Raw genomic sequence first — 26,884 nt, forward strand, 5'->3', positions numbered from 1 at the left:
CCAGGGTTAAACTTGACTTGGTTTTTGTGGTCTTCTGATTGCTGGATAGGGTGCTACTAAAAAATCTCTCCAACTCAGTGAGTTCGGGTTTCAGATTTATTATTGATCTAATTAGTCCCTATTTAACCATATGATTTGTTTCCATATAATGGGGGTTTGATAGTTCATATAAAGAGTAAAGCTCGATCCAAGTTTGAGGGGATTTTATTGGTCTGATTCGATTTAATTTCAGTTTTTTTATTCTTCCCAGATTTCTATTCTGTGTCGGAATTCTTCAATTACTTTCAATTTACTTAACCAATCACTCTCATATTCTGAAGGTTGTTATTATTCATCATGAAGGTTTCAAATCTTAAGTTTGACCTTCATCTGAGTAGGTTGTCTTTTTCTGTTGACTCCGACTTTTGGGAGTTTGACTGGTTCTTGAGATCCTGTTGTGAGATTAGGTCTGAGCTATTGTTACAGGTCTACTCTTGCATTAATTCTATTTATCAACTAGACTTACAATTGTCATGCCTGACTTTGAAATGGCAAACATTTATGACCATGGAAACAATCTGTTTGGTGAAGCAGTTTTAACGGAACATACAGGGAAGATGAATTTTTCATTGGTTATAGACTTGGAGGAGATACCAGAATTTTTATTTGTTGCAGTCAAAGGTTGAACAATGCTTGTGAATTACTCCATTTTGTTGAATACATATGACAGTCCTGACTCTCTCTTTGAACTTCTCATCCTCAAAGTGTGATTGGGAAATATTATGAGTATGGCGAATTCACATTCTATGAGTGGGATTCGCAGGGAACTAGGGATGTTTTTATATAGGCAGGTCCTCTTGTTGTACTTCTGACCTTTTGTATTCTTCTGCAACTCTCTCCTCTCTCTTGGTTTTTTAATATCACATTCTTTGTTGATTATGGATCAAATGGTGTAGTCTTTTTCCCTAGTCATTATAATATTTTATAGGTCTAGCCATCTTTAGTTCAGCAGTTTCATTTGAGCACTCTTAATAGCATATTCGTTTGATGATGTTCAGGTTCAACCTTGTGTTGGTGTTTGGAGTGATAAGTGCCACTCGAAATATGGAAGAAGAAGACCATTTATTTTTCTTGGGTCTCTTCTGATCTCCGTTGCTGTGAGTTTTATCTGTCTCGTTGTGGATTCATCTCCTTGGTAGTATATGTTCCCTTTGTTTGACTGTCAGGGCTGCTCTGTAATTAGGTGATAATAATTGGGTTTTCTGCGGACATTGGATATTTATTAGGAGATACACAGGAGCATTGCAGGTGATTGTTGTGCTTTTCTTTTTCCTTCCCCCCCACATTTTGGGTTCAAGTACATCCTGGATTTTATGTTTCACTGAATTTCTTACAATTACAGTACATATAAAGGTACTCGAACAAGGGCAGCTATTGTCTTTGTCATTGGTTTTTGGATGCTGGATCTTGCTAACAATACTGTGCAGGTAAGCTTATTAATAGTAAGCCCCTTCTTTTTCTTCTAGATTTTATGATATTTTTTCTTTGGACAGTTTAGATTGTTGGCAATGTGAAAAATGGACTTTGTTGCTGTTTGCAGGGTCCAGCTCGTGCTCTTCTGGCTGATCTCTCAGGTTAGATTTCTCTGCATCCATTTCCTTGTGATATTTTTGACATTTTGATATTGCCTCAAGCTGATTTATAACATGCTATGATGTGTTTATTGTAGGTCCTGATCAACGAAATTCAGCAAATGCAATATTTTGCTCATGGATGGCTGTTGGAAATATTCTAGGCTTCTCTGCAGGTGCTAGTGGGCATTGGCATAGGTAAAATTTTATTTTGTATAACCAGTGATTTGTCTGGACTTTGAGTAACTAGCATTGGCATAGGTAAAGGTTTTTTTTGTATAACCAGTGATTTGTCTGGACTTTGAGTAATTAAACTTAAACCAACTTAATGTATATGTCTGGCATCAAATAATTTAGAATGCTGACCTATTCTTGTACGAAAGCAAAGCAACATACATGCTCCATCTATGTGAGATGTATACTTGGGAGGTGGTGGTGAATTTTACTGATGTAAGATCCCATTGGGCCCAATGTTGGGATCTTAATGAACTGTAAAGAACAGAACGAAAAATTTCCTTTTTCAATTAAAAGAAAGCTTGAGAACAACTCAATGGGTATGAAAAAAGGTTGATATAGGTCAAAGTGAGATGTAGAAAGAAGAAAATTTTTTTTGGAAGAAATTAAAAAAGATGAAGATTGAGAAGTGCGTGGTGCAAAATGAAGCAAAGAAATTGAAATAGAGGGATAGAGGTGCTCTTCTGGGCATGTAGATTAGCTTTTCCAGGCCAAACTAAAGGAAACATATATTCTCTTTGCTAAACTTTCCACTACTCAGCATGATGATATATAAGAAACAAAATCCTTAAACAATCTCAACCATCTAAAACATACAAATCCTTAGGCTGAGGGGAAAAGAAGGGAGAAACAAATAAAATCCAGTTCAATTAAATCTCTAAAGAAAAAGGGATTGTAATTTTAATTATTTAGGTAAGAATGTTTGATTTGCTTCTACTATAGGAGATCCCCAAGATGGATACTATCGTCATTTATTCATCACATGTACTCAAAAGGCAAAACTCAACTGTTCAGTGTTGTGATGGTCCAAAAGGTCTCACATTGTTTGGGTTGGACTGTAAAGTGGGAAGTATCATTGGTTTATGTCCTGACAATTGATGATCTGAACAATCCTTTACCCTCTCAACAACCCTTAACAACAGTGTTAAAGTTAACTCCCTCTCTCCTTTTTTTCTTTGGGAGGGGAGGGTATTTTTTCCACCACCCTTACCAATCCACCCCTCCAGGGGAAGGCAGGATTAAATGTCTCGATGTGGCTACCAGTTGTGCTAGCTAGTTTCTACACACTGTTTAAGTTAACTCTTATGATCTTATCACAAATTTTCTTGAGGATGTTCCCCAAAAGTCCTTAGACTGACAATATTTGGACAGTTTTACCTTTAATTTGTTACAAAATACAAAATTTCCATTTGAAAAAAAATTGAATATCTCTCAAACCGTACCACTACTGCTCCTTTAACTGCCTACGGTAAACTTCCTTGCCTGTGAGGGTCGTAGGGACAAGTGGGACTCCCACAAGAAAATATCTCTACACCCAGTAATCATGGGCTGGATTTTAGGTAGGGCCCTGATCTTATAAACACAAAAATTTGGCCTTTGGATTAGGCCAAATTGATTGCCTGAATTTAAAAAAAAAAAAAAAAAAGATTCAGACGTGGAGGCCTTTAATTTAGATGTTGTTGGTATATGCTTCCTGCATCTTCTTCAAGTAGTTTGGTAATTATGTAAACTTTTGGGAAAAAACAAAGTACCTTCCTGCATCTCCTTGAGTACACCTAGCACTTCTCTATTATTCCACAACTTCTTAGACATGATTTTTAAAATTACTGAGTTATGCACTTAAGTATTTCTCATCAAATTTAAATTTTTTTTGAAGAAAGATAAATAAAGTTTTGTAAAATATATTTGCGTAGTCTCTCTCTCTCTCTCTTTGATTGATTATGACTTTCTCAATTCTTAAGCAGGTGGTTTCCGTTTCTGCTCAGTAGGGCTTGCTGTGAAGCCTGTGCAAATCTGAAGGCAGCTTTTCTAGTTGCAGTGGTTAGTTTTATGTTATTGTTATCGTAATATATGCTTATTTTTGTTTGTTTCATCATCTTATTATTTTTTTGGTAATGATGTCTATAGTTGTGAATCCTGTCATTTTTCTGCTATTGCATATGAATATAGTCAGATGTTAGATGAACTTGAACTTGGCGACGATTTGTGAGCTTTAAAACACAATATGTATTTTTTTTTTTCATACTGCCATTTTTTGCAAAGATTTTTAAATCATGAAGGTATTTTTTTCCTGTTTAAATTCTTTGGATCAAATATTAACCTATGTGCTCTCCTAATCCTGTAGTTGTTGTTGATTTGTTTTGAGAGAAGAGCGGCCCAAACTTCCATGCAATGTGACATGTTTCTGAAAGTCCCTTACTTCCTTATGTTGCACGTTATGCTTAGCTTATTGCCGTAGAAGTTCACTATATCAAAAACTTGAAAACTCTAAACAGGTTTCTTTGAAGTTGAAATGTTTTCTAGTGTGGTTGAGGCATTTTACTGGCTGATGTAGCGAGCAGATTGGAAGAAAATTTTAGGTGACATTACTAAATGAAGGCCATACTTAATTCTCCATTTAGAGGACGGGAATGGATTGGTTTCAAAGTCTCAACGATCATTAAATTAGTCAGTCATTTTCAGTCTTCTTAGAGTCCTAATGATGGATGGCCTCTCTTGTCTTCACTCTTTACTGTTGCCTTATGGTTTGGTTGAATAATAGCGTCCTCTTCATTAACAGTAAAGCCCCGGAGTCTTTTTCTTCTTATAGGCATGGTTTTAAAAACCGGGAATAGGTCGATTCAGATCAGAATTTGCTAACACCGATCCCGATTTCCACCGTTCCTAATTGTCGCTTCTTGAATCAGAATCGGATCGGACAAATCGGATCTGACTCGGACGATTCCTAGTCATTTTCTTTGTAATCCATCTTAAATTGGTCCAGCTCCCAATTCCTGAACACATTCGTTTTTCACCATTAAATAGCTTAGATTTCTGATTCCTGAACCAATTCGGATCGGAATCCTCTCTGACCGATTCTGAGTTATAAAGCCTTGCTTATAGGTTAATTTGATCTCCAAAGCCTCAGAACCTCCCTCTTCCCACATCCTGCTTCAAGTCTTCATCCTTCCTCTAGCTTGAATTATATCAGCTTAAAACTTTCACCATTGGATAGAAACTTTGGTTGCTAAGCTTGGATTCCTGGAACATCATCCAATGGAGCTTGAAGTAATTATATCAGAAAACTGATCTCTGCTAAGTAAAGTGACATTGGCTTTTACCTCTTTTTGTCACTCCTTACCTGCTACTAGAGTACCAGATTTAGGTCTTTTTTCTCTTTTCGCTATTGAACATTTTTTTTAAGGCAAAAAGTAGGCTGGACTGCCTGTCCATAGGTTCCTGGCTGGAAGCCTGGACAGCACACCTAATTGTGCCACATGGAAGGATGATGTGGCAATTCCAACCATTGATAATTAGGGAATGGTCTGGATTGGCCATGTGTCAAATTTCGGATTCTAATTCAATCATATACCTGCCCGTGAATTGGCCTACTCCATTTGGGCTGAAACTTGACACGTGAGAGCATAGTTGTCAAGGCGTCGCGGGATGTGTTGACACATTTTCTGTATATAATAAGCTTGAAGTGTGAGGACAAGTCCTCAAAAATGGGCTATATTGATTTTTTTCACTCCCCATAACATGGATCTGAGCTTAAGCTTGATGCAGTCCAGTCCAAGAAGAAGAACCAGGTTCAAGTTGCCCATGGTTCTGGTTCTAGTTCAAACCAGAATCTGTGCTAGTTTGCGTGAGGATATGTGGGTGGAATATTCTTCAGAGAGGCTGTTTACTTTAGTTTCTACTTTTAAGTTCAGTTTCCATTTTTTAAATTGTTCTTGGTTGATAAGTTTATGACTACTTAGTAGTTACTATTTTTTTTTTCTTTTTTGTGTAATTTTGTAACTACTTAGCAGTTACTATTTTTTATTTTTTGTGTTATTTTAGATTTCCTATTCTGCCCTTCTGTCTTAAAACTGATTTACTGTTCTTCATACTGTTAAATCGATTTCTGGTTTTAGTATTCTGTTTCGGCTGAGACTTAATTCCTGGTTCCAGTGTTAGTTGATCAGCTGTTTATTTGTTGATCCGATTTGGAAAATTACTGATATACCCTTTTCATGGCTCAACTAGGAGTCTTGGATTACTCCCTAATTTCAGATCTGTCCATTAGATTGATCTGTAATTCTCTGCAACTGTTCTACTACTGATTTGATAAAACTCGATTTGAGTTTGAACCTATTCTGAAGTAGGTACTCATCTGGCTGCTGGATTGGGAGATATTGCTGTTCTCGTTTAGTTTCTAATTTTGATGCTTATAGTTACTACTTCTGTTCGTAGTAGTTTTTGCAAATCCATCTATTGGTCACTCTCAAATTTGGAGCACATATCTAGCAGGATATAAAGTTTTTTATTATATAAAAAATTCAGCCCCATGTTGATGCAGTATCGCTTATGTGGACTGGGCTGAACTCGATTGGAGGCCCAGATGGAGAACCGGGTTCAAATTTAAGTTGGGGCTGGTAGCATATTTAGGATTTATTTTTATTTTGGGATAATTATGTAATCTTTTATTTTATTTTGGGTATATTAAATTGGAGATTTGTTTGAGTTGATTTCAGTTTCCTGGTTTAAGAGTTTCTATTTTTAGGAGTTCTATTTCCCTATTTATATGCTTGTGCCCTACTATTAGGATTTTAGAATTGAAGAATGAATTGAATAGTGAGTTTGTGGTGGTGCTAAGGCATAGGCCTGTGGCCTTATGACATGCGTATTTCCTTTCTCCCTTATCTCTCTTCTTCTTTCTTTCCCTCTCCCCTGCGATATCCTCTTCCTCCTTCCTAATTCCAGGTATGACTTCCCCCCCCCCCTCACTCTTCTATTCCTTCAGCGTCTTCTTCTTTTATATTCTGTTTCCCTGTTGAGTTCCCAACCCCATACCCTCGGTATCCTGTTCCAGTGGTATCACAGTCTTTCCTCATTTCAGATTCTGATGTCTCTATTCCCTCTCTCTTTCTCTCTCAGATTTTGGTTGTAATTTCCCTTTCCTTAGGCATCTCAACCCTCCAAGTCCCAGACCCAAAGGCTCCTTCGATCTTGAGAACCAATCTACAAACTAGACATGCAACTACCTTGTCTACTAGGTTGATTTCAAAGAATTCGTTTATTCCCGTATTTTCTGTTTGTTATATATGGAGGGATACAAGTAAGCATCTTAACATTGAATTTTCAGGTCCAAAGGAGTTGTATTGAGGGAGATACTTCTCTCCCTTAGAATCTGGTTCTCTGCTGTTGGTTTTTGTTGAGAGTTTGAAGACAACCTCTATCGTGGTGTCTTTAGTCCTTTTTTTCCCTTGATTTCCAAGATTGCCCTCCTTATTTCTTTTAACCTCGTTTGTCCTTACTTTGATCTCCTATTCCTAGTTTTCCCCTCATTATTAGTAATTCTTTCCTTATCCTTTCTCTTTATGTCTACCTAAATACTCGTTTAAGATTTTGCATATTTACCAAACTGCCATAGTTTTCAAGGCAGCAAGGCGACCATGTCATTGGAGAGGGGTCTAAAATCAAGGTGACACCAACAAGGCCTTGCCCCAAGGCGACCAAGGAGCCTGGACGCCTAGGCGTTGCTCCTTAGTTGCCTTGGTCGCCTTGCTGCCTTGATAACTATGCAAACTGCTACTCCCCTTTGCAACCTTTGATATATTTATTGGATGAGTCCATAAGTGATCTAAAGGGGTTTTTTGGAACCCTGATTGCATTATTATTTGGTATCAGAGCAAACTTGGCCATGGCACCTTATATTATCAAGACCAGAGTTTGCTTGCCCAACGAAAAATTTGCTATTTTCTAATGGTGGAAATGTTATCAAAGACCAAGGAGATCATCACTGAGTCCAAGGATGATGTCTTTGTTGAATTTTTTCCATTTCCTAATGGTTTGTTAACTATGCCATTCTCGGCGACGATGTGGTTATCAGAGATCCAGTAGTTGCCTGGCACTATGAGGAATCTCGTAGTAAGCTTGAGGTTCCGATATCTTATCTGAAATCGTTGATTTCCGATGTCGGTGCTTTCTAGTTTGCTAAACGGTTTCGTGTCCAAGAAGGGAGGAAGGATAGTAACTAGAGGTTGGAGGAACTTCAAGTATTCATGTTCAATAGCAATAGTAAGGTTTAGGCGAGTAAGGAGAGGTCTTTCAAGCGCTTGTTTGATACTAGAAGCAAAGCTCGAACTACCAAAGAAATTGGGTGGGCCTCTGGAAAAAAACCGAAATAAAAAAGAAAGAAGAGAAATTGGGCCCTGTTTCCCAAGAGAGGTCGCCTTCTCTCAGACTAGCAGTCTTCTACTTCTAGTCGACTTCTTTATGACGGCCTTCCTTATTCCTGGGCTCTGCAGCAATGGGTGTTCATATTGAGTTTGTTATTCCCCGCATATTTTATGACACACATGCAACATTGAAGCTTTATAGTTTGGATTTTGTTCAAGTTGCAGACAAGGAGCAGCAAGCCCCCGTTAGAATTTTTATTCTTGCTCTTCTACAAAACTCGAGGGCAAGTTTTTCTCAACACCAGGGTAGTTGATGCAATATTACTTTTGTGGACCGGGCCAAACCCAAGTCCTAGACCGAGAACCGGGTCCAAATTTGGGTTTTGGGTCTAGTAGGATATTTAGGATTTATTTCAATTTTGGGATAATTATGTAATCTTTTATTTTAGGAAAATTTATGTTTACCACCCCTATGGTTTCAAACTATTACGTATACCATCCCTGATTTCATCTATTTCAAAAACCTCCCTGTATTTTAAAATATTCTTACAACCGTACCCCAACCGTTAGATTAGAACAGTTAAATGATGATGTCATCGCCCAAATTTAATCTAAATACCCATAATACCCTTAATAGCACTTCATTCCATATTTACCCCCATTTGGGATGAATTGCTATTTCATATTTACCCCTTAAACTCTAACAGAAAAAAGGAACAGAAATTGTACTATCCCGCCCCCACCTCCACCCCCTTTCCTCCAACTCTACTGGCAGCACGGCCGCCGTGAATGCAATTGCTGAGCTTCCTTCGCTTAACGGTGCCTTTCCAGGTGAGCAATATCTCTCTCTGACATTTTCTCGAACAACCGGCGAGCATCATCCATTGATCCAGAACAGACATACATATGAACTAGCGTATTTTGCAGGAATAGATCTGATTGGAACCCAAGTTTCACAACCAACCCATGTACGATTCTACCGTTCAAGATATCTGATAAGAGCGAACAAGCTTTGAGAACGAATGAACAAGTGAACGTACCGGGTAGGACATTAAAATGGCGCAACCGATGGAAGAGATAGATTGTGTCAATCGGGGAATCCCCATCTACAAAGGTTTCAAGCAAGAATTCCATATTACAATCTCTGGCTTATCGACCCCGTCAAAGATTTCTTGAGCAGAGGGCTGAGGACAAGGGAATTTTTTCACCTCGAGATAAATGTACTTGCCTTTGCATTTGAGGCGGCTATGGTGATGGAGATTTTGGGTTTCTTTCCTTCTGGAAGTTCTGATACATTGTGTGAGATGCCACCTTTTCCATTTTCTTTGCCATGGGTGTTTGATTTCAGTTTAAATTATCATATGATTGAATAGCGTTCTTGCTGCTGTTCTTCCTAATTCCTTGACGAAATCCGGAGGGAGCAGCTCTTCTGAGACAAGCAAGGGTTCGGGCTTGTCCCTCTCCAGGTCTGAAAGCTGTGTTAAAGCAGGGAGTGTGCCAGAGAAAGAACGGCTAAAGAAAAGGAGAAGGATAAGGAGGATGCTGTCCATCAGCTCAATTTGAACCCTCTTTCTCAGAATGCATTTTTCGCTGAGCCACTCACCAGTGGTGGAGGTGCTGGGGTTTGGGACAGGGATAAGTGGGGGTGTTGGCGAGTTGCTGAGGGCGGAGATGGGAGGCCGGATCTGCAGCAGGGGTGGGGGCGGAGTTGCAGGGAAGAAGAAGAAGAAAAAAGAAGAAAGGATGGGCAAAATTGTCATTTCCTTCTAAAACTAACAGAGTTAGTACTTAGGGGTGTGGAAGTAATTTTTTAAATTCTAAGGGTGGTAGACGTAATTGTTTGAAACCACAGGGGTCATAGACATAAATTTCCCTTTATTTTATTTGGGTAGATTATGTAGGAGATTTGTTGGAGTTGATTTCAGTTTCCTAGTTCAAGAGTTTCTATTTTCTTATTTATATGCATGTTCCCTACTAATGGGATTTTGAAATTGAAAAATTAATTGAATAGTGAGTTTGTGGTGGTGCTGAGACGTATGCCTGCTGGGTGTGTGATGTGCGTGTTTCCTTTCTCCCTCCTCTCTTCTTTCTCTCCCCTCTGGCTTTCCCCCTGCGAGATCCCTTTCCTCCTTATTTCCAGGTACAACTGCCCTCCCCCCCTCTCACTCATCTGCTTCTTTTATATTTGTTTCCCTATTGAGTTCCCTACCCCATACCCTCGGTACCCTGTTCCAGTGGTGTCACAGTCTTCCCCATCTCAAAATCTGATCTCTCAGATTTTTTTTTTTGTAAATTCCCTTCTCTTGGGCAACTCAACCCTCCAAGTCCCAGATCCAAAGGCCCCTTCGATCCTGAGAACCAATCTGCAACTATCTTGTCTGCTAGGTTGATTTCAGAGAATTTTTATAATTTATTTCGTTGATTTCTGCAGCTTCTGTTTGTGATATCTGGGAGGGATATATGGAAGGATCTTAACCTAAATTCTCAGTTCCAAATGAGTTGCATTAAGGGAGATACTTCTCTTGCTTGGTGTTCCATTGTTGGTTGCTGTTGAGAGGTTGAAGACAACCTCTATCGTGAGTGTCATTAGCCTTCTTTTTCTCTGATTTCCAAGATTGCCCATCCCTATTTCTTTAAATTCCTTTTGTTCTTACTTTATCTCCTATCCCTAGTTTGTCGTCCCTCGTAATTTGTAATCCCTTCTTTATCCTTCCTCTTTATGTCTACCTAAATACCCCTTTAAGATTTTGCTTATTTACCAAACTGCCACTTCCCTTCAACCTTTGATATATTTATTGGGTGGTCCGCGATCCAACGGGTTGCATGATGTTAGCAGCCAATAGAACTGAATGCTTGAGTGATCAATACGATCACCAAGCCCCTTTATTTATAATTAAAGAGGAGAGAAAATAATTACAGTAATGCCCTCCTCATAGCTGACTCTAACTAATGAATCGGCTATGGGGGGAAAAACTCCAAAATGCCCTTGCAGCTACATAACTCAACACTCTCCCTCAAGTTGATGCATAGATATCACACATGCCCAACTTGAACAAAATAGGATGAAATAATTTCCTACCCAAGCCCTTAGTGAAGACATCAGCCACCGGATCTTCTGACTTCACAAAAGGCATACAAATCTGTCCACTTTCTAACTTCTCCTTGATGAATTGTCTATCAATCTCCACATGTTTTGTACGGTCATGCTGCATTGGATTATGTGCAATACTAATCGCGGCTTTGTTATCACAATACAACATCATTGGGAGACGAACAGAACACCAAGGTCTTGAAGTAAGCTTCATAGTAACTCAGAGATTCTTTGTGCCATAGCGCGGAACTCTGCTTCAACACTAGACGTTGCCACAACATTTTGTTTCTTGTTGCGCCAAGTAGTAATGTTCCCACTTACAAAAGTGCAATAACCTGAAGTAGACTTCCGGTCAGGAGATCCACCCCAGTCAGCATCGGTATATGCCTCAATATGTAGATGATTATGCTGACGTCAACCATATGTGTGGAGTAGGGATCATGCATGAACTGACTGACCATACTCACCACAAACGCAGTAACTGGTCTAGTATGTGAGAGATAAATTAATTTTCCCACTAGTCTTTGATAACAGCCTTTATCAACAGGTTCACAATATTTATTCTTCAGTCGAGTACCAGCCTCTATAGATGTATCATAGGGATGGCAACCCAACAAACTAGTCTCAGATAAAAGATCTAGGACACACTTCCTTTGAGAGAGAAAGATGCTTTTAGAAGAACGAGCAACTTCAACCCCAAGAAAGTACTTTTATTTCCATAGATCCTTTATTTCAAACTCATGTCTTAGGAAGCTCTTCAGACGGCAGATCTCTGCACCATCATTTCCTGTCACTACAATGTCATCGCCATAGACTATGAGGATCAAGGTACTAAAACTCGGGTCTCGGTACCAACTCGGCCCTTGGAAAAACCGAGTCGAGTCGAGATCTCGCCGAGATCTTGCTGAGTTGGTGCATTTTTTTTTTCAACTCAAAGCCTCAATTCGGTGGGTTTCAGACCTAGTTTGGGTCTAAAACTTGGTATTCAGCCTATTTTAGGCCATTTAAACACAATGTGCAGAGCAGCACAACCAGGATGTGAACTTGTTGGGTTAGATTTCTGCAAGGAAGACAGCTGAGGAGCTTCATATTCTTCTGATGATGACTGCAACGTACTTGGCCATGTTGTGCCAGGCCGTTGATCTACGCCATCTTGAGGAGAATAAGACATACCATTAAGACAGTTGTTGCATAGGTGCATAAGATTAAGCAATAAAAAACCGGAAACATAGGATGAGAGAGAGGAGGATTGAAGGTTGAAGTGTCGAGCATCCCCTACAAAGAAAGAAGACCATAGAGAGAATCTATTCCCAAAATTGAACTATCAAATGTATTTCTTAGTTTTGAAATATTTTGATGCAACCAAATAATTTCAATTTCTTGATAAAAAATCTATTTATTGAATTATTTCTAGAAATCAATGAAATTTTGAAAGAGAAATTATACCAAAGAGAGCCTTAGTGTAAATCTGTAGCTTTGTGGGCTGTAGTGTCTTATTTGCAAAATTTCATAAATTATAGGTGCTAATAGGGAAATTTAAATGGGATATCTGTTATAGGATTATTGTCTCTAGTTGAAATCTCTCTCAGACCCATAATGTCTTTTTTCAATTACATTCTAAATTTTGTTGCAAGTTCTTGAGCTTTGTATTCTTACTTTCATTTGGTATTTGAGAATGGTTTGACTTGATTTTTGTACTGTATCATTTGACTTTATAATATGCGCCTCACCCTTTCATGACTCGTTATCCTCATGTTTTCTTGCTCAACTATGTTCATGTTTTACAACAAGAGGTGTAATTCTTCCAGCTCCCTTGGAATGTGTAACTCGGTTTCATGAATAATTTAGGCCAGCAATGTTTCATTACAACTGATAGCCTCTCAACTGGTTTATACGCAGGTCTTTCTCGCACTCTGCACAGCGGTGACTCTTTATTTTGCTAACGAAGTTCCATTAGTCACCAGTGAGGCCCATCGTTTATCAGATTCTGCTCCCTTATTGAGTGATACTCCGCATTCTGGCATTGAGCTTGCAAGGTTAAATTCCGATAAGTCACTTGATGACCATGCATCTGAGATTGATAATGTAGATGGTAACCCGAAGCATCTTGACTTGAAAGTTAAAGAGGAACAAAGTGAAAGCTTTAATGATGGACCTGGAGCAGTGTTGGTCAATCTTTTGACAAGCTTAAGGCATTTACCACCTGCAATGCATTCAGTGCTTATTGTCATGGCTCTCAGTTGGGTATGTGTTTCAATTCTTTTCCATTAGCTATATATTTCCGAAGACACAGATAGTCCTTTCTCTTTACTAGCTTTATATCATTCACTTTTTCATTAGGAGTTGTAAGAGTATTATACTACTTGGTGACATAATTTTGAGCTATATTTCAATTGGTTTCTACTGTTCTTAACAATTATCTCTTCCATCCAGCTTTCTTGGTTTCCATTTTTTCTCTTTGATACTGATTGGATGGGGAGGGAGGTTTACCTTGGCGATCCAAAAGGGAATGACGATCAAGTGGGTGCATACCAGAGAGGTGTCAGAGAAGGTGCATTTGGTTTGCTATTGAATTCAGTAAGAACTCAATTTGATCAATTATTTACTTTTTTCAAACCTTGAGTCATGATCTATGGAATCTAGAATGCTAGAGTAACTGCATACTAGAAGATCTTTTGGTTTCTCTTATCTCAATTGGTTGTGGAAACTGAGACTCAGTTTTCTGATTAGGTTGTTTTGGGGATCAGCTCTTTCCTTATTGAACCAATGTGTAAGCGGATGGGTGCACGACTAGTGTGGGCAATGAGCAATTTTATTGTGTTTGTCTGCATGACAGGCACAGCAATCATTAGTTTATTTTCTGTTAGGGAAAATCCTCACGGAATTCAGCATGTGATTGGAGGGAATCAAGCAGCCAAGATTGCTGCATTGGTTGTATTTTGTCTTCTAGGGTTTCCTCTCGCTGTAAGTATAAAGCATTTGTGGAGCAATTTCCTTTTCCATGTATATTTGTTGTAGTTTTGCAATAACCATATGCTTTGTGGCAGATTACATACAGTGTCCCCTTTTCTGTGACAGCAGAATTGACTGCTGATACTGGTGGTGGACAAGGTTTGTATATATTTATGTAGGATCTTTTGTTTTGTTTTGTTTTTTTCATTTATCGTTATTTTCATTCAAATAGTTTATCTGGTGGTGCAAATGTGCTCTGATTCTGAATAGTGTATGTGGTTTGCAGGTCTGGCTATTGGAGTTCTAAATCTTGCAATTGTTATCCCTCAGGCATGTTTCATTGTTTTCTTTCCCCTCTTTCTTTTCTTGTTGGACTTATGCTTCGGTTTCCAGTAATTTGATAAAAGGGGAAATTACATGGGCAATTTCCTTGGACATGGGTGTATGTTTTGTGAAGGTCGTGCTTGGCGCGTTGGTCAAGTGCTCACTTGCTGAATGCTTGGTCACGGGTTCAAGTCCTGGAAACAGCCTCTCTGGAAACAGGGGTAAGGCTGCGTACATTTGACCCTTCCCAGACCCTGCTAAACGTGGGAGCCTTGTGCACTGGGTACGGCCTTTTTATGGGTGTATGTGTTGTCTGACTGCCCAACAAGGGGAAAATAATATGGGAAAAAACAGTGAAGGTTCTCGTAAACGTTAGGGTTAAGGATTGTGTGACTTGGTATCAAATGTTGTAGGTTAGTTATGTTTGGAAGTGTTTGGGTATTTAATTTACCCACCAGAAAAGAAAAGGTCAGGTTTGGGGGGCTGCTTGAAGGGGGTTCAAAATTGGACTCCATAGCAGCAGGTAATTTCAGCAATGGTTCAGGGTTTCAGTTTCTTAAGGATAGGAACTCAACTGAGTTGGGCCCAACAGCCAAAAGGAAATTCTAGGAAAAGCAAGAGAAAATGGCTTGTTGGGTTTCAATGAAAGCTCTGAAGGAGAAGGAGGCGGCCTTCTCCTGGCTATGGATTTCAATGAAAAACAGCAAAATGACGGTTGGTGGCTAGGGTTTGACAATGTTGGAATTTAAATGGAATAAGGTGGAAACACTATCGATTTTTGGGATTTGGACTGAGATTCAATAAAACTGCAGAGTGAATAAATTATTGCAAAATAGGAGGACAAGAAAATATCTGAAGTTCCTCTTTTCTTCCCATTAATATTCAAGCCTCCTACTAATGAAACACTTGCTGTACTATGTCAAGAAAGATGGATACATAGTTGTCAAGGTGACTAGGCACCCCAAGGCGTTGGAGGGGCACCTAGGCGACAAAGTGCCTGTCTAGGCGTGCAGTGTATGTAATATAGTAATGATAATTTTACATTATAATGTTTATATGCAAATTTCAACATAGAAGCCATATCAATGCAAGATGATATAATTATGTTTATACGTTAGTAATGACCTAATAGGATAAAACTAACGTATAATAAAATAAAGCATAGTACATAATATCAGCATAGTCATCAAAAAACAAAGGAAGAAACATAAATCAACCTAAACTCGTGAAGTGTCAGAAAACTGATATAATATAAGGCGTGCTGTCACATGGCCTGGTGGGGATTGGTAGGCTGAACCTAGGTTCAGATTTCACACCCCTTTATCAGGATCTCAGAAAACCCTAAACTAGAAATTAGGTTCAAGTAAGAAGCAAAGTTAACCTTAATGGATGGGGTCAGATTCTGGTCAATGGTAATATCTTAATATTAAGAGAGCAAAACCCCTAGGTACTGCAATGATTCTGTGACAATATCCAGTCTAATAAATCGGCAGTATCACAAAGTAAGGAGAAGAAAAAGAGAGAGAAGACGATGGAAAAGGAAGAACTCTGCTGTTGATAGAAAGCATAATCGGTAAGAATGAGAACTCACCTTTTGTTGATATAGTATAATGGTTACAAACTATTGGTAAGCTAGAAGCTTCCTATCCTAGATACATTTCTAGCATTTGATTCCTATCCACCAAAGAATTTAGTCGTACACTCAAAAGATAAACCTGAAAATCCAGATAGGAAACTTAGACATAAAAGTAGGAAACATAATCTATCTGGAAGACTAAGAGGAAAATCACAAGCGCGTAACTTTTAACAATACCTTTCAAGCTGGAGCATATAAGTTACCCATGCGCAGCTTGGAACAATTCTTCTGGAAAGCATGCCCAAACAGAGGCTTGGTAAACATATCACCAAATTGATCAGAAGAGGAAACAATGGTGTAATGATAAGCTTCTTAATGACAACACGTCGCATAAAATTACGATCAACCTCGATGTGCTTCATCCTCTTTTGAAACACCGGGTTGCTGGCGAAGAAGATAGCGGCTAGGTTATCACAATACATCTTCATAGGATTGGGAATGAGAAGCCCCGCATCTCTTGAAGAAGGTAATGTAACCACATAAACTCAGTAGCGATATGAGTCATAGCTCTATATTCAGCCTCAACACTAGATCTAGCCATAGTGGTCTGCTTCTTGCTACGCCATGTGACTAAATCACCACAAACAAACGTGCAAAATGCTATAGTAGATCTCTTGTAACCATCAATACTACCCAGTCAACATCAGAATATTCTAACAGATCAACATTTTGATGAGGACGATAAACAAGCCCCTTCCCTAGAGGCCCCTTCAAATCAAGGTTATAAAACTCGAGTTTCGACCAGCCAGAAACCAAGTTCGTCTCGGTTTTGACCATATCTTGGTCGAAACCTGGGACTTTCTCTAGGCTAACTCGAACCTTGGTTTCGAGGCCCATAAGATGGTTTTTTGCCCTGATTCTTGTTGTGCTCCCTATTTTTGACATTTTAAATCCAATCCATGCATTAGTTTCACATAGAGAACACTAAAAATATTACTTATGGTTTTGATCCAAGTTTGATACTGTATATTGTTCTTGGACATGGTATCGTCGTATCGAATAAGGTTTGACCGGAACATAACTCCTTCAATATAAATGAGATTTAAGCAATCTTGGATTTGTTAGAAAGCTTTGTTTTGATAGCTTTTCAGCAAGTCCAAGATTGCTTAAATCTGATTTATATTGAAGGAGTTATGTACCGGTCAAACTTAATTTGGTGTGCGCGTCTATCAAAATCGCTCTGAATGAAAATATTTTTCTGGACATCAAAACAAATGAATATTTTACCGCACTTTTGATTTTAGCAACGTCTTACCATATTAAGATTTATGGAATTTTTAGATTTGAGAAAAACCCTCAGCATTATAAAGTTGAAAATTGCACCTATCATCGAAAATCCAGTTTTTGTTCTTGAACTGGGGGTTGATTTTTTTTTTTCTTCCTTTTTCAACATTAAGTCGCATCATGTCATAAAAAATCAATACTAAGCCACATCAAGTCATAAAAAATCAACATAGAAATACAAGACAATAGAACTGAAGAAGCAAGCTATTGGAAGTTTGAAACAACCAAAACATACATTTGGCTTATATGTTCTTGGAATTGGTCACTTTCAGGTATACATAGTCTCACATTTGGTTTATAATGTTCTTAGAAAATATGATCTTATCAGTAAGTAATTAACCTGTTCTCGATTTAGAGGAAATGTTCTTGTTCTCTAAGAAATTTGATTGATCAAATGATTTTATTTTTTCATGAGACTTTTTGTATTAGGTAGAGCACAAAACCAGCTTTCCAACAAATCCAAGATCGCTTAAATCTGATTTATATTGAAGGAGTTATGTTTCGATCAAACCTTATTTGGTGTGCGCGAATGCTAACAAAATCGCTCTGAATGAAAATATTTTTTTAGATATCAAAACAAATGAATATTTTATCGCACTTTTGGATTTTAGCAATGTTTTACCCAATTAAGATTTATGGAATTTTAAGATTTGAGAAAAACCCCAACATTCGAAAGTTAAAAATTTCACCTACCCAAGGTTTAAAGTATCAGTATCGGGTATCGTATCTGTTGGGTGATTTTAAGAGACGTAGCGTATTGTACTGTATGGGAGATACATATCGAACAATACAGATACGCATAGAAATGGTCAAGATACACAGGGAATTACACTTTTGTAACAAAAAACAATATAAATAAGCAATATATAAAAAGTGTCATGCATAAACACTAAAATGATGAATAATGTATAACCAAACAATTGCATTAAATTGAAATTGTTATTAAAGATGAGGTTTCTTACATGTTGTGATCGTCTATAACCATAAAGAGTATTGGATGATGATGCAAAGGATGATGTTGTAGCACTCCTTGATTCGTTTTTCAGTCTAAAAGTGTGAAAAACCAAGATTAAATGCAAGATTTTAGATTCTTGGTTGAGAGTTTTCCTTCATTTTTTTGTTAGATTAAGAGTTGTATCGAGTCTGTGAGTGAAAATGGTTTTTTTTAATGGAATGTATTGGTATGTATCGGTAATGTATATATATTTATCGAGCTATATCGGCAGATACGTATCGATACGTATTAAACCACCCTTAGATCCCTTTACTGGACGTATTGATGGTATCAATACGTATCGGTTGTATCGTATCGTATCGACCGATACATTTGGATACAATTCGAAACAGATCATTTAAAAAATAAAAAGAGACGTATCGGTCGATACTTTAAACCATGCACCTACCACCAAAAATCCAGGTTTTTGTTTTTGAACTGGAGGGGTTGACTTTTTATCCTTTTAGAATTTGATTTTTAACTATTTTTATTGGATTCAAATAGGGGGGTATTTGCTTATTCATGAATAATATTGTGAGTAAATGAAATAACAAATAAGTGCTAGAACCTGCTTCAATCCAAATTAAACCAGTGCAAAGAGCCCTACAATAAGGCGACCTGCTTCGATCCAAATTATACCAGTGCAAGGCGTTTTACAATAAGGCGGCAGCCGCCTAGGCACCTAAATCAGCCTGGATGCCTAGGCGACGCCTTGACAACTATGGGTTCAAGTAATAACCACTCTACAGTAGGATCAATGATGGGTTGCAGCAGAACATCAAAATAGAACCAATCAGAATTAGAAAGTGGACCGAATCTCGATATTCAGCCAAGTGATGGAGCTGAAATTCAGGTCGAGTGTTGGCCCTGGTAGGATGCAGTAGAAAACCCTCCAAATCTCCGTCAATTCTGACCCAGGGTTGCTGATATATAGGACAGATTCAAAAAATAGAAAGTCCCTGGAGATTTTGCAAACCAGGGGAAGTTTTGGACTCCAAGTCAGGATCGAGTTTAGCCCTGGGTTGTGAGATCCAGTCCTCCAAACACCTTCTGAAACAGAGTACAGGTTGCAGAGAAATCAAGTCTCTAAGTTTGCAGGAGAAACTGGGCTGAAACTTCAGATCCACAGGTGTTATAGGGCCTCCTCAGGTTGTATAACAGCAGCAACTAAATAAGAACTTCACAGAGGCTTGATTCAGGTCTTCGAGGTATACTCTCACAGTGAGTAATTGTAGTCACAGAAACAGCACAGTAGTGTTGATCGAGTAGGGGAGGGAGGAAGAGAAGATAGAAGTGAAGAGAAGAGGGGATAAGGAGATTTGGCTCTCACCAGCCAGGCTCCCTGCCCTTCATGTCAATCACAATGGACTAGAGAATCTCCATGCATAAAGCAAGCCTTCATTCATCTACTAAAATCGTGGTGGGGTGGCCTCTAAAGCCCTACATTAAATAGGACTCATAGCTGAGTCAAACAGAAAATAGAAAGTATAATAATTAGGATCTAATGAGAATGGCAGTCTCCTTTTGGGATTGGACTTGCCTTAAATGAATTAGAAATCTAATAAAATCAAGGTACTAAAACTCGGAACTCGGTACCAACTCTACCATCGGAAAAACTAAGTCGAGTCGAGATCTCGCCAAGTTGGTGCATTTTTATTTTTTCGACTCGAAGCCTCAACTCGATGGGTTTTAGACCTAGTTTGGGTCAGAAACTTGGTATTAAGCCTATTTTAGGCCATTTATACACAATGACACTATCAGATTTTGCAAAATCAAAGTCCAAATATGAGTTTCACTTCGGACCATAGGTTGGTAGGCGACGACGTACTAAAATACTCTACTCTATACATAATTTAGTAATAGAAAGCAATCAAAACATTAAATTAATGTAAAACTTAAATAAGCATTAGAAATATTAAAGACTTAAAAAGTGTACAATACATCAATCTTTAAACAAATGTTACATAGAATGTGATATGTTAATGTATTCAATCCCAACATGATCCACAAAGAATTCCCATGTCATAGTGTTGCTGTAATTTTGCACATAGTTTGCCACAACACTCACGTAAGTGTTGTCATCAATATATGCCAAGTCCGCTATCCTAGGTTTGGAAGAGGCGGTTGCCATGAGATCCACTGCTACTGTCATATTGAGGGCCATAAAATAGAACGTAACAAAATTGGAAGTCTTTTGACTAAACTTCTAAAAAACAGAAACTAAATCTTGCAACATAAAAATAGAAACTAATTTTTTGAAACATGAAAATAGAAACTAAATATAGTCTAAATATAATCTTCCCAAGTGCAGCCAATCCTTCTTGTCAAAACTGGAGTCTCATGTGGTCCCCACATAGATACTATCGGCCAGCAGCTGTGTTGAAGAAAGACCGAGTGATATTGACTAAAATACCCCCACGATTCTCCTAAGAATATTCTCACCAAGCCAAAATAAGGGGCTGTGACACTGTTCACGTGAGCAGTAACGTGAACAGTGTTTTGGCCTCTTTTTCTTCATGTTTTGTCCTACATCACCAGTCTCAGATTATAGGTATAACACATAATTCCGCTGACTGATTCCTTTCTTATTCCATAGTACAGCAAAGCCAAGAAAATACACTAGGGTACCCAAGTCTTTCATAAAAAAATGATGATGTAGATAAGCTTTCACTTCTGCAATTTTGGATGCATCATCTCCACAATATTCGGTTTTGATGGGGCAATGATCCAATGCATCTCTTGATCAACTGCTACGATCTCCTGATGATTATTGACAAATGATTTCTCTGCGATTGGAATCTGATCGTGGGGTTTCGCTGCAACCAGCTTTAATCTTTATCGGACTGTTTACTTCAGCTTGGTTGTCATTTTCGTTGTCCACCTTTTCTACCACTTCTGGTCCATCTTCTGAAGCTTCTATCATGCTCGGCATCTCATCACAAAATCTGTTATTATTATTAACAATGTTCTGACTACCTGTCCTGAAATCAAGAAGTCCTGCTTGGAGATCACCAAGTGCCATTCACAAACTTTCTTGGAGTGTACAGATTTCATCAATAATCGAACAGCGTGAATCGTATGAATCATCCTTCATGATTTAGCCTCAGTTTTGACTCTGATACCAACTGATGCAGAGCTTGGGTTTGAAAGACTTTATTGGGTTCGCTTATGGGCTCACACAAATATTAAATCGCTCAACTATTAAATGTAATGGCAAACTTGTGAATATATCGAAGCTTATGAAGGGAGAATTGCAGTTTGGTTAATAGAGGGAATCTTAAAGGGTAAATGACTAAATAGGGAATGAGAATTAAAGAAGGGGGATGGACTTGGAACAACACAAAATAAGGCTAAAGATGGGTTATAAGTTAAGGGGAAGGGTATTACGAGGAAAGGAGGGAATATGGTGGTGGTTCAAATACCGACAGCAGCAGGTGGATTATAAGTTAAAGGGAACGGTATTATGAGGAAAGGAGGGAATATGGTGGTGTTTAAAATACCGTCACCCAAGGTTTAAAGTATCGGTATCGGTATCGGGTATCGTATCGGTCGGGTGATTTTAAGAGACATTGTATCGTATCGGAGATACGTATCGATCGGTGCAGAAACACATGAAAATGATCAAAATACACATGAAAATACATTTTTGGACACAAAAAACAATATAAACAAGCAATATATGTCATATATCGTGCATATACACCAAGAATTGTGAATAATGTATAACCAGACAAGTGCGGCACTTCTAAATTGTTATAAAAGATGAGAATTTTTACATGCGGAGTCATTCTATTGCCATGAAGAATGTCAGGGTGGATCAAACCATAGTTGTCATGGCGTCGCCATGGCGTCCTGGCGCTGGAGAAACTGGCATATCGAACTTCGACATGGCTAATGTATAAATATCGGCCGATATGGCGTACATGGCGTCGCCATGGATGCCATATCACGATATATGGGCATATCGGTCGATATAAGTGTAAAAAACTTAGGTTAAATTTTTTTTTTTTTAAAACCATTTAAAAGCTTAAATGCTTTTTCCTTCATTTGTATTGGTCACATTAACATTAAAAATTAAAACCATTAAAGATTAACCAGTACATTTTAGTAGTATTCCCTAAATCCCTAATTGGAATTGAAATTTGGGGATTTTAGAAATCGCAAAGTTTGTCAAGACAGAAGAGAGACTTCGTGAGACGTCTGGAGACTGAAGGAGTCAAGAAGACAAAGAAGTGAGAAGAAGAAGAAGAAGAAGAACTGAAGCTGCAAGTCTGCAACTCTCGGCAAGTTCGAACCCCTCCTGCAACCCCCAGGTAAGTAATTTTTTATTTTTTATTTATTTGGTTCTTCTTCTTCTCCAATCTCCTCCCAGTCCTCCGGCGAGTGCGACTTGATCCTTCTTCTTCTTCTTCAGTTCTTCTCACTTCTTCGTCTTCTTCACTTCCAACAACTTTCTCCGTCAGTTCTTCTTCTTCTTCTTAACTTCTTCTTCTTGCCTTGCAGTTGTAGGTTTGCACAGTGACAGACCTCAGTTTTTTTTATTTTTTTTTTACTTTTTTCTTCTTCTTGCCTTGCAGTTGCAGACTTGCTTACAGTCGCAGACCTCTCAGTTTTTTTTTTTACTTTTTTCTTCTTCTTGCCTTACAGTTGCAGGCTTGCACATAGAAAGAAAAGGTGTTTTTTTTAATCTTCTTCTTGCCCTGCACACAGCCACACATACACAATTACACACAGAGACAGGGAGAGAGTCGAGAGACAGAATGGGGGGGGGGGGGGGTGGAGGGATTTATTACGGCCAGTAGTTCTCTCAGTTTTTTGTTTTCCCCTTCTTCTTGCCTTGCAGTTGCAGGCTTGCACAGTCATAGAGATGGTGTTTTTTTATATTTTTTCTTCTTCTTACCTTGTACACAGGCACACAAGCACACATACACAGTTATTTGATAGGCTAATCTATGTTTTCATACTTTCATGTACACTAATGGATATTACACTTTCATGAATTGAACCATAGTATATTAGTAGTACACTTTCATGCTGATTTTTGATGTTATAGGATATATACTATAGCATACTAAATGACATTAAAAATAGAGAAAATAAAAAATAAAACATGGTCGACATGCTCGCCATGGCAACGCCATGGCAGGCAACATGTCAATATATCGACGTGACACCCCTCCACTGACTTGGATCGCCGTGACGCCGTGACAACTATGGATCAAACTCATGTCTATAAGGGTATTCAAGAATAAGAGCAACTAGGATGATGTTGTGTACTGACCAAACATAAGCACAATACTGACCCTTAAGGAATCCATTTTCGGTTTTAGGTGAAAAATGGTGGATTGAGTTCAAATCTTTGCAAATGCATACAAAGCATACATCTAATAGTTAGTTGAACCTATTCTCCTTGAATCATAGCAAAAATAAAAGAACTAAATGCAAGATTTGAAGGAGGATAAATTTTTTTTAAAAAAACGTACCTTTTCCCTTCAAGTGCTGAGTATGTCTTGTATTCCAAGGATTCGAGTGCGATGTGGACCCGACCCGACCCGACATATTTTGTGGTGCGACCTGAAGGGAGATACATATCGATACGTACCGATACATTTTAAAAAATAATATAAAATTGAAAACAGTACGTACCGGCTGTATCGATACGTATCGACCATATCATATCGTATCATATTGACCGTATCGTATCGTATTGTATTGTATCGACATGTATCAGTCGAAACATTGTTTTTAAAAAAAAAAAAGATACGTATTGTTATGTATCGTATCGACACCGATCGATACGGTACGATATGCACCGATACTTTAAATACTGCCGTCACCAGAAGGTTGTCATCAACCTAATGATGGGCAACTCAATGGATGGTGAAGTGCGGTGAACTGAAGCTATTCCAGTAGAGATAGCTTCTCGAAACAATGATGGTTCAACCTGAAATTTCAGGTATGATACTGCCACACCATGAACTTTTAATTCCAGCAAGAAATAGCTCCACTAATCAATTGGCAATCAACTGATTAATTCTGAAAATCAGTACCTGGCGGTAGGAGAAGAACCAAGTTTGAAGTTCTGACTAAATTTCACAGACCTGGTGGCATCTGACTCTCAGATTTTGTAGCTTGGGTCGCCTAAGGATTTGTGAACAGCCCACAAAATATCAAGATGGGAGATCAAGGCAGGAGGGAGATGAACTCCAAACCTTGGGGGTGCCAGTATCGTCCACAACAGGGCAGGGAAACAGTAGCAAGAAATAACTGCAAAGAAGAAGAGTGGAATAGGGAAGAATAACGAAGAGAAAGAAAGAGGAAGGAGAGATGAGAGAGATGAGAGAGAAGAGAGGAGAAAGGAAGGGGGAAGGGGGGAGATCGCACAAGCATGCCACAAAGGCACTCACAAAGCTCACTATTCAATTCGTTTTCAAATCTACTCCCATGATGGGGATTACACGCATATATAAAGAAAAATATAAAAGACTCCTAATCCCAATCTAAAACTATAATGGAATCAAACTCTAAAACTAAAAATGGAATGAAACTCTAGCCTAAATAAAAGATTACAAGGTAATCCAAATAAATATCTAATTGTCCTACTAGACCCAAATCCCAATTCGGGCCCGGTTCTCAGTTGGAACTCTCAAATAGGTTCGGCTCGGTCCAAGGAAGTGCTCCTGCATCAAGAGAAAACAGAGCATAGGAGGGGGGGGGGGATAACTTTTGATTTCCTACCAATAGGCCTAGATCAGAATCTCTGTAATCACAAGAGTTTCACTCCATACTGAATCTCACAGCAACATACTTTCTCAGAAGCAAAAGAGGCAACAACTATAAACTTCATTCATCAATTCGTTGGTTGGCAATAGCCTTACAAATAGTCTATTTAAAGTATAACTTTTCTACACACACACATAGCAAATAGGAAACCCAAAAGAAAAGGAAAAGGAATTAGACTGAAATAAAACAGCTTAAACTATCCTAATAAAGTAAATCCCGTACTCCTACCTCCTACCCCTAATTTAGGCCCATTTAGGTGGCCTGTTATAAAGATACCCCATTGGACTAAAGGCCCAACATGTATAGAACCTAACCCACGGGCTTTTTTCCACTAAAATAAGTTGCTTTTGCTAATTTATGTGCATCATGGCCAAAAGGCGATGTCAAGGGCGTCCAAAGTGGTTCCCTTTCTTGCATCAAACAAAGTATGCTGTCACCTTGGACCCACAAAGGCACCTGGGCGCTAGGCATCACGCCATTACAACTGTGGTGGATATTCCTTTGGAATTGACAAGGCTGGCTGGACTTGAACTAGAATCTACCCCCAAACAGGGACTGGGTTGCTTGATGATCATTTGACAATTTAAACCTCAGTGATAAAGATTTGCTAACTTGGAGTCTTATCAACTTTTTTTAACCAAAAACAGGATCTTTTCCTTGTTTTGTAATTGAATCTTTCATTGGTTACTTTTTGGAATGTAATGTAGACTTGATCTTTATGTTGTGTTTTCACTTGCTTACGACCTTTGTTGCTCTTCACTGACCTGCAATAAGTAGTCTATTGTACATTTTGTTTTAATTTAGAACTTGGTAACTTTTAAATAAACAAATAATATTTATTTGTGAGTGGTTTTCCCTAAAGGCGTGTTCACTTTGGAATCAATGGACTAAACAAATATTTAAAGCGTGGCCAAATTGGATTGAAATTTTGTGGACAGGTAGACTCCTAGGTCCCCTGCTCACATGTCAAGTTTCAGCCTAAAAGGAGTCTGTCAAGTGGAAAATAAAGTTTTGAAAATCCAGTGGAAAGATGAAACTTGTTGAAAAGGAAAAATGTCAATAGGTGGGAGTGATAGGATTGAATGAGTCTGTCGTTTGACACATGATCAACTAGGTGAACCATGTGTATATTTTATAGTGGACATCCCATCCAGAAAACTTTACCTACTTGGGAAATGATTACTTAACAAATAAAAGTTTCTGTATTTTTTTTTTCCTTCAAATCCTGAGCTGGTTTATGCTGGCAGTTAAATTTCTATTTGTGCTTTATTTTTCACATCGGGTTTTCTCTGTACTTGTAACAGATGATTGTATCCCTTGGAGCGGGTCCGTGGGATGCTCTCTTTGGAGGAGGTAATATACCTGCCTTTGTGCTTGCTTCCATTTCTGCCCTTGTGGCAGGTGTTATTGCAGTTCGTAAACTGCCAAACCTTTCAAGCATTGCATACAACGCACCTGGTTTTCATTTTGGGTGAAACACACAAGGACCATCCTCATACAAACCCTGAAGACAGGTCCCGGCCACCTACTTTGGGGAATGGATCCAACTTCCAATCCAATGAATCTCATATTCAAATTCATTCATTTTATTCTTTTCACTCCTGTATTTGTAGTGAGTGGTGTAAAATATCTCATATTAAAATCCAGTGGTAGATATACGTCAAGATACCTAAATTTTGCTGTCTAGCTGTATTTTTCCATGTAGTTCGATGATGATGAGCTTACACATATTCCTTATTATGATATCCCACCAGCCGATCGATGTTTCTTTGTGGCATGTTTTTATTATTGCTGTGGGATATTAACTACTTACAGAGATGTTTGATTTGATTC

The 26,884-nt window shown here is 38.4% G+C and overlaps 1 protein-coding gene across 2 annotated transcripts in view; it reads left to right on the forward strand.

Moving 5' to 3' along the window:
* The window catches only part of LOC122671800 (sucrose transport protein SUC3), a 35,331-nt gene extending 8,447 nt beyond the window's left edge, over nucleotides 1-26,884 (forward strand). The window contains exons 3-14 of one of the 2 annotated variants that reach the window (XM_043869244.1): nucleotides 1,038-1,136; nucleotides 1,223-1,287; nucleotides 1,382-1,466; nucleotides 1,580-1,613; nucleotides 1,709-1,808; nucleotides 3,590-3,665; nucleotides 12,978-13,322; nucleotides 13,512-13,655; nucleotides 13,809-14,042; nucleotides 14,126-14,189; nucleotides 14,317-14,360; nucleotides 26,356-26,884. In XM_043869244.1, coding sequence (XP_043725179.1) covers nucleotides 1,038-1,136; nucleotides 1,223-1,287; nucleotides 1,382-1,466; nucleotides 1,580-1,613; nucleotides 1,709-1,808; nucleotides 3,590-3,665; nucleotides 12,978-13,322; nucleotides 13,512-13,655; nucleotides 13,809-14,042; nucleotides 14,126-14,189; nucleotides 14,317-14,360; nucleotides 26,356-26,526 — 1,461 coding nt within the window. In that variant the 3' untranslated portion in view covers nucleotides 26,527-26,884. Of the gene's footprint in view, nucleotides 1-1,037; nucleotides 1,137-1,222; nucleotides 1,288-1,381; nucleotides 1,467-1,579; nucleotides 1,614-1,708; nucleotides 1,809-3,584; nucleotides 3,666-12,977; nucleotides 13,323-13,511; nucleotides 13,656-13,808; nucleotides 14,043-14,125; nucleotides 14,190-14,316; nucleotides 14,361-26,355 lie in introns of both variants that reach the window. The other variant, XM_043869245.1, reaches the window with a different exon arrangement.

This window comes from Telopea speciosissima, chromosome 8, assembly GCF_018873765.1.
Source record: "Telopea speciosissima isolate NSW1024214 ecotype Mountain lineage chromosome 8, Tspe_v1, whole genome shotgun sequence".
Classification (NCBI taxonomy): domain Eukaryota; kingdom Viridiplantae; phylum Streptophyta; class Magnoliopsida; order Proteales; family Proteaceae; genus Telopea; species Telopea speciosissima.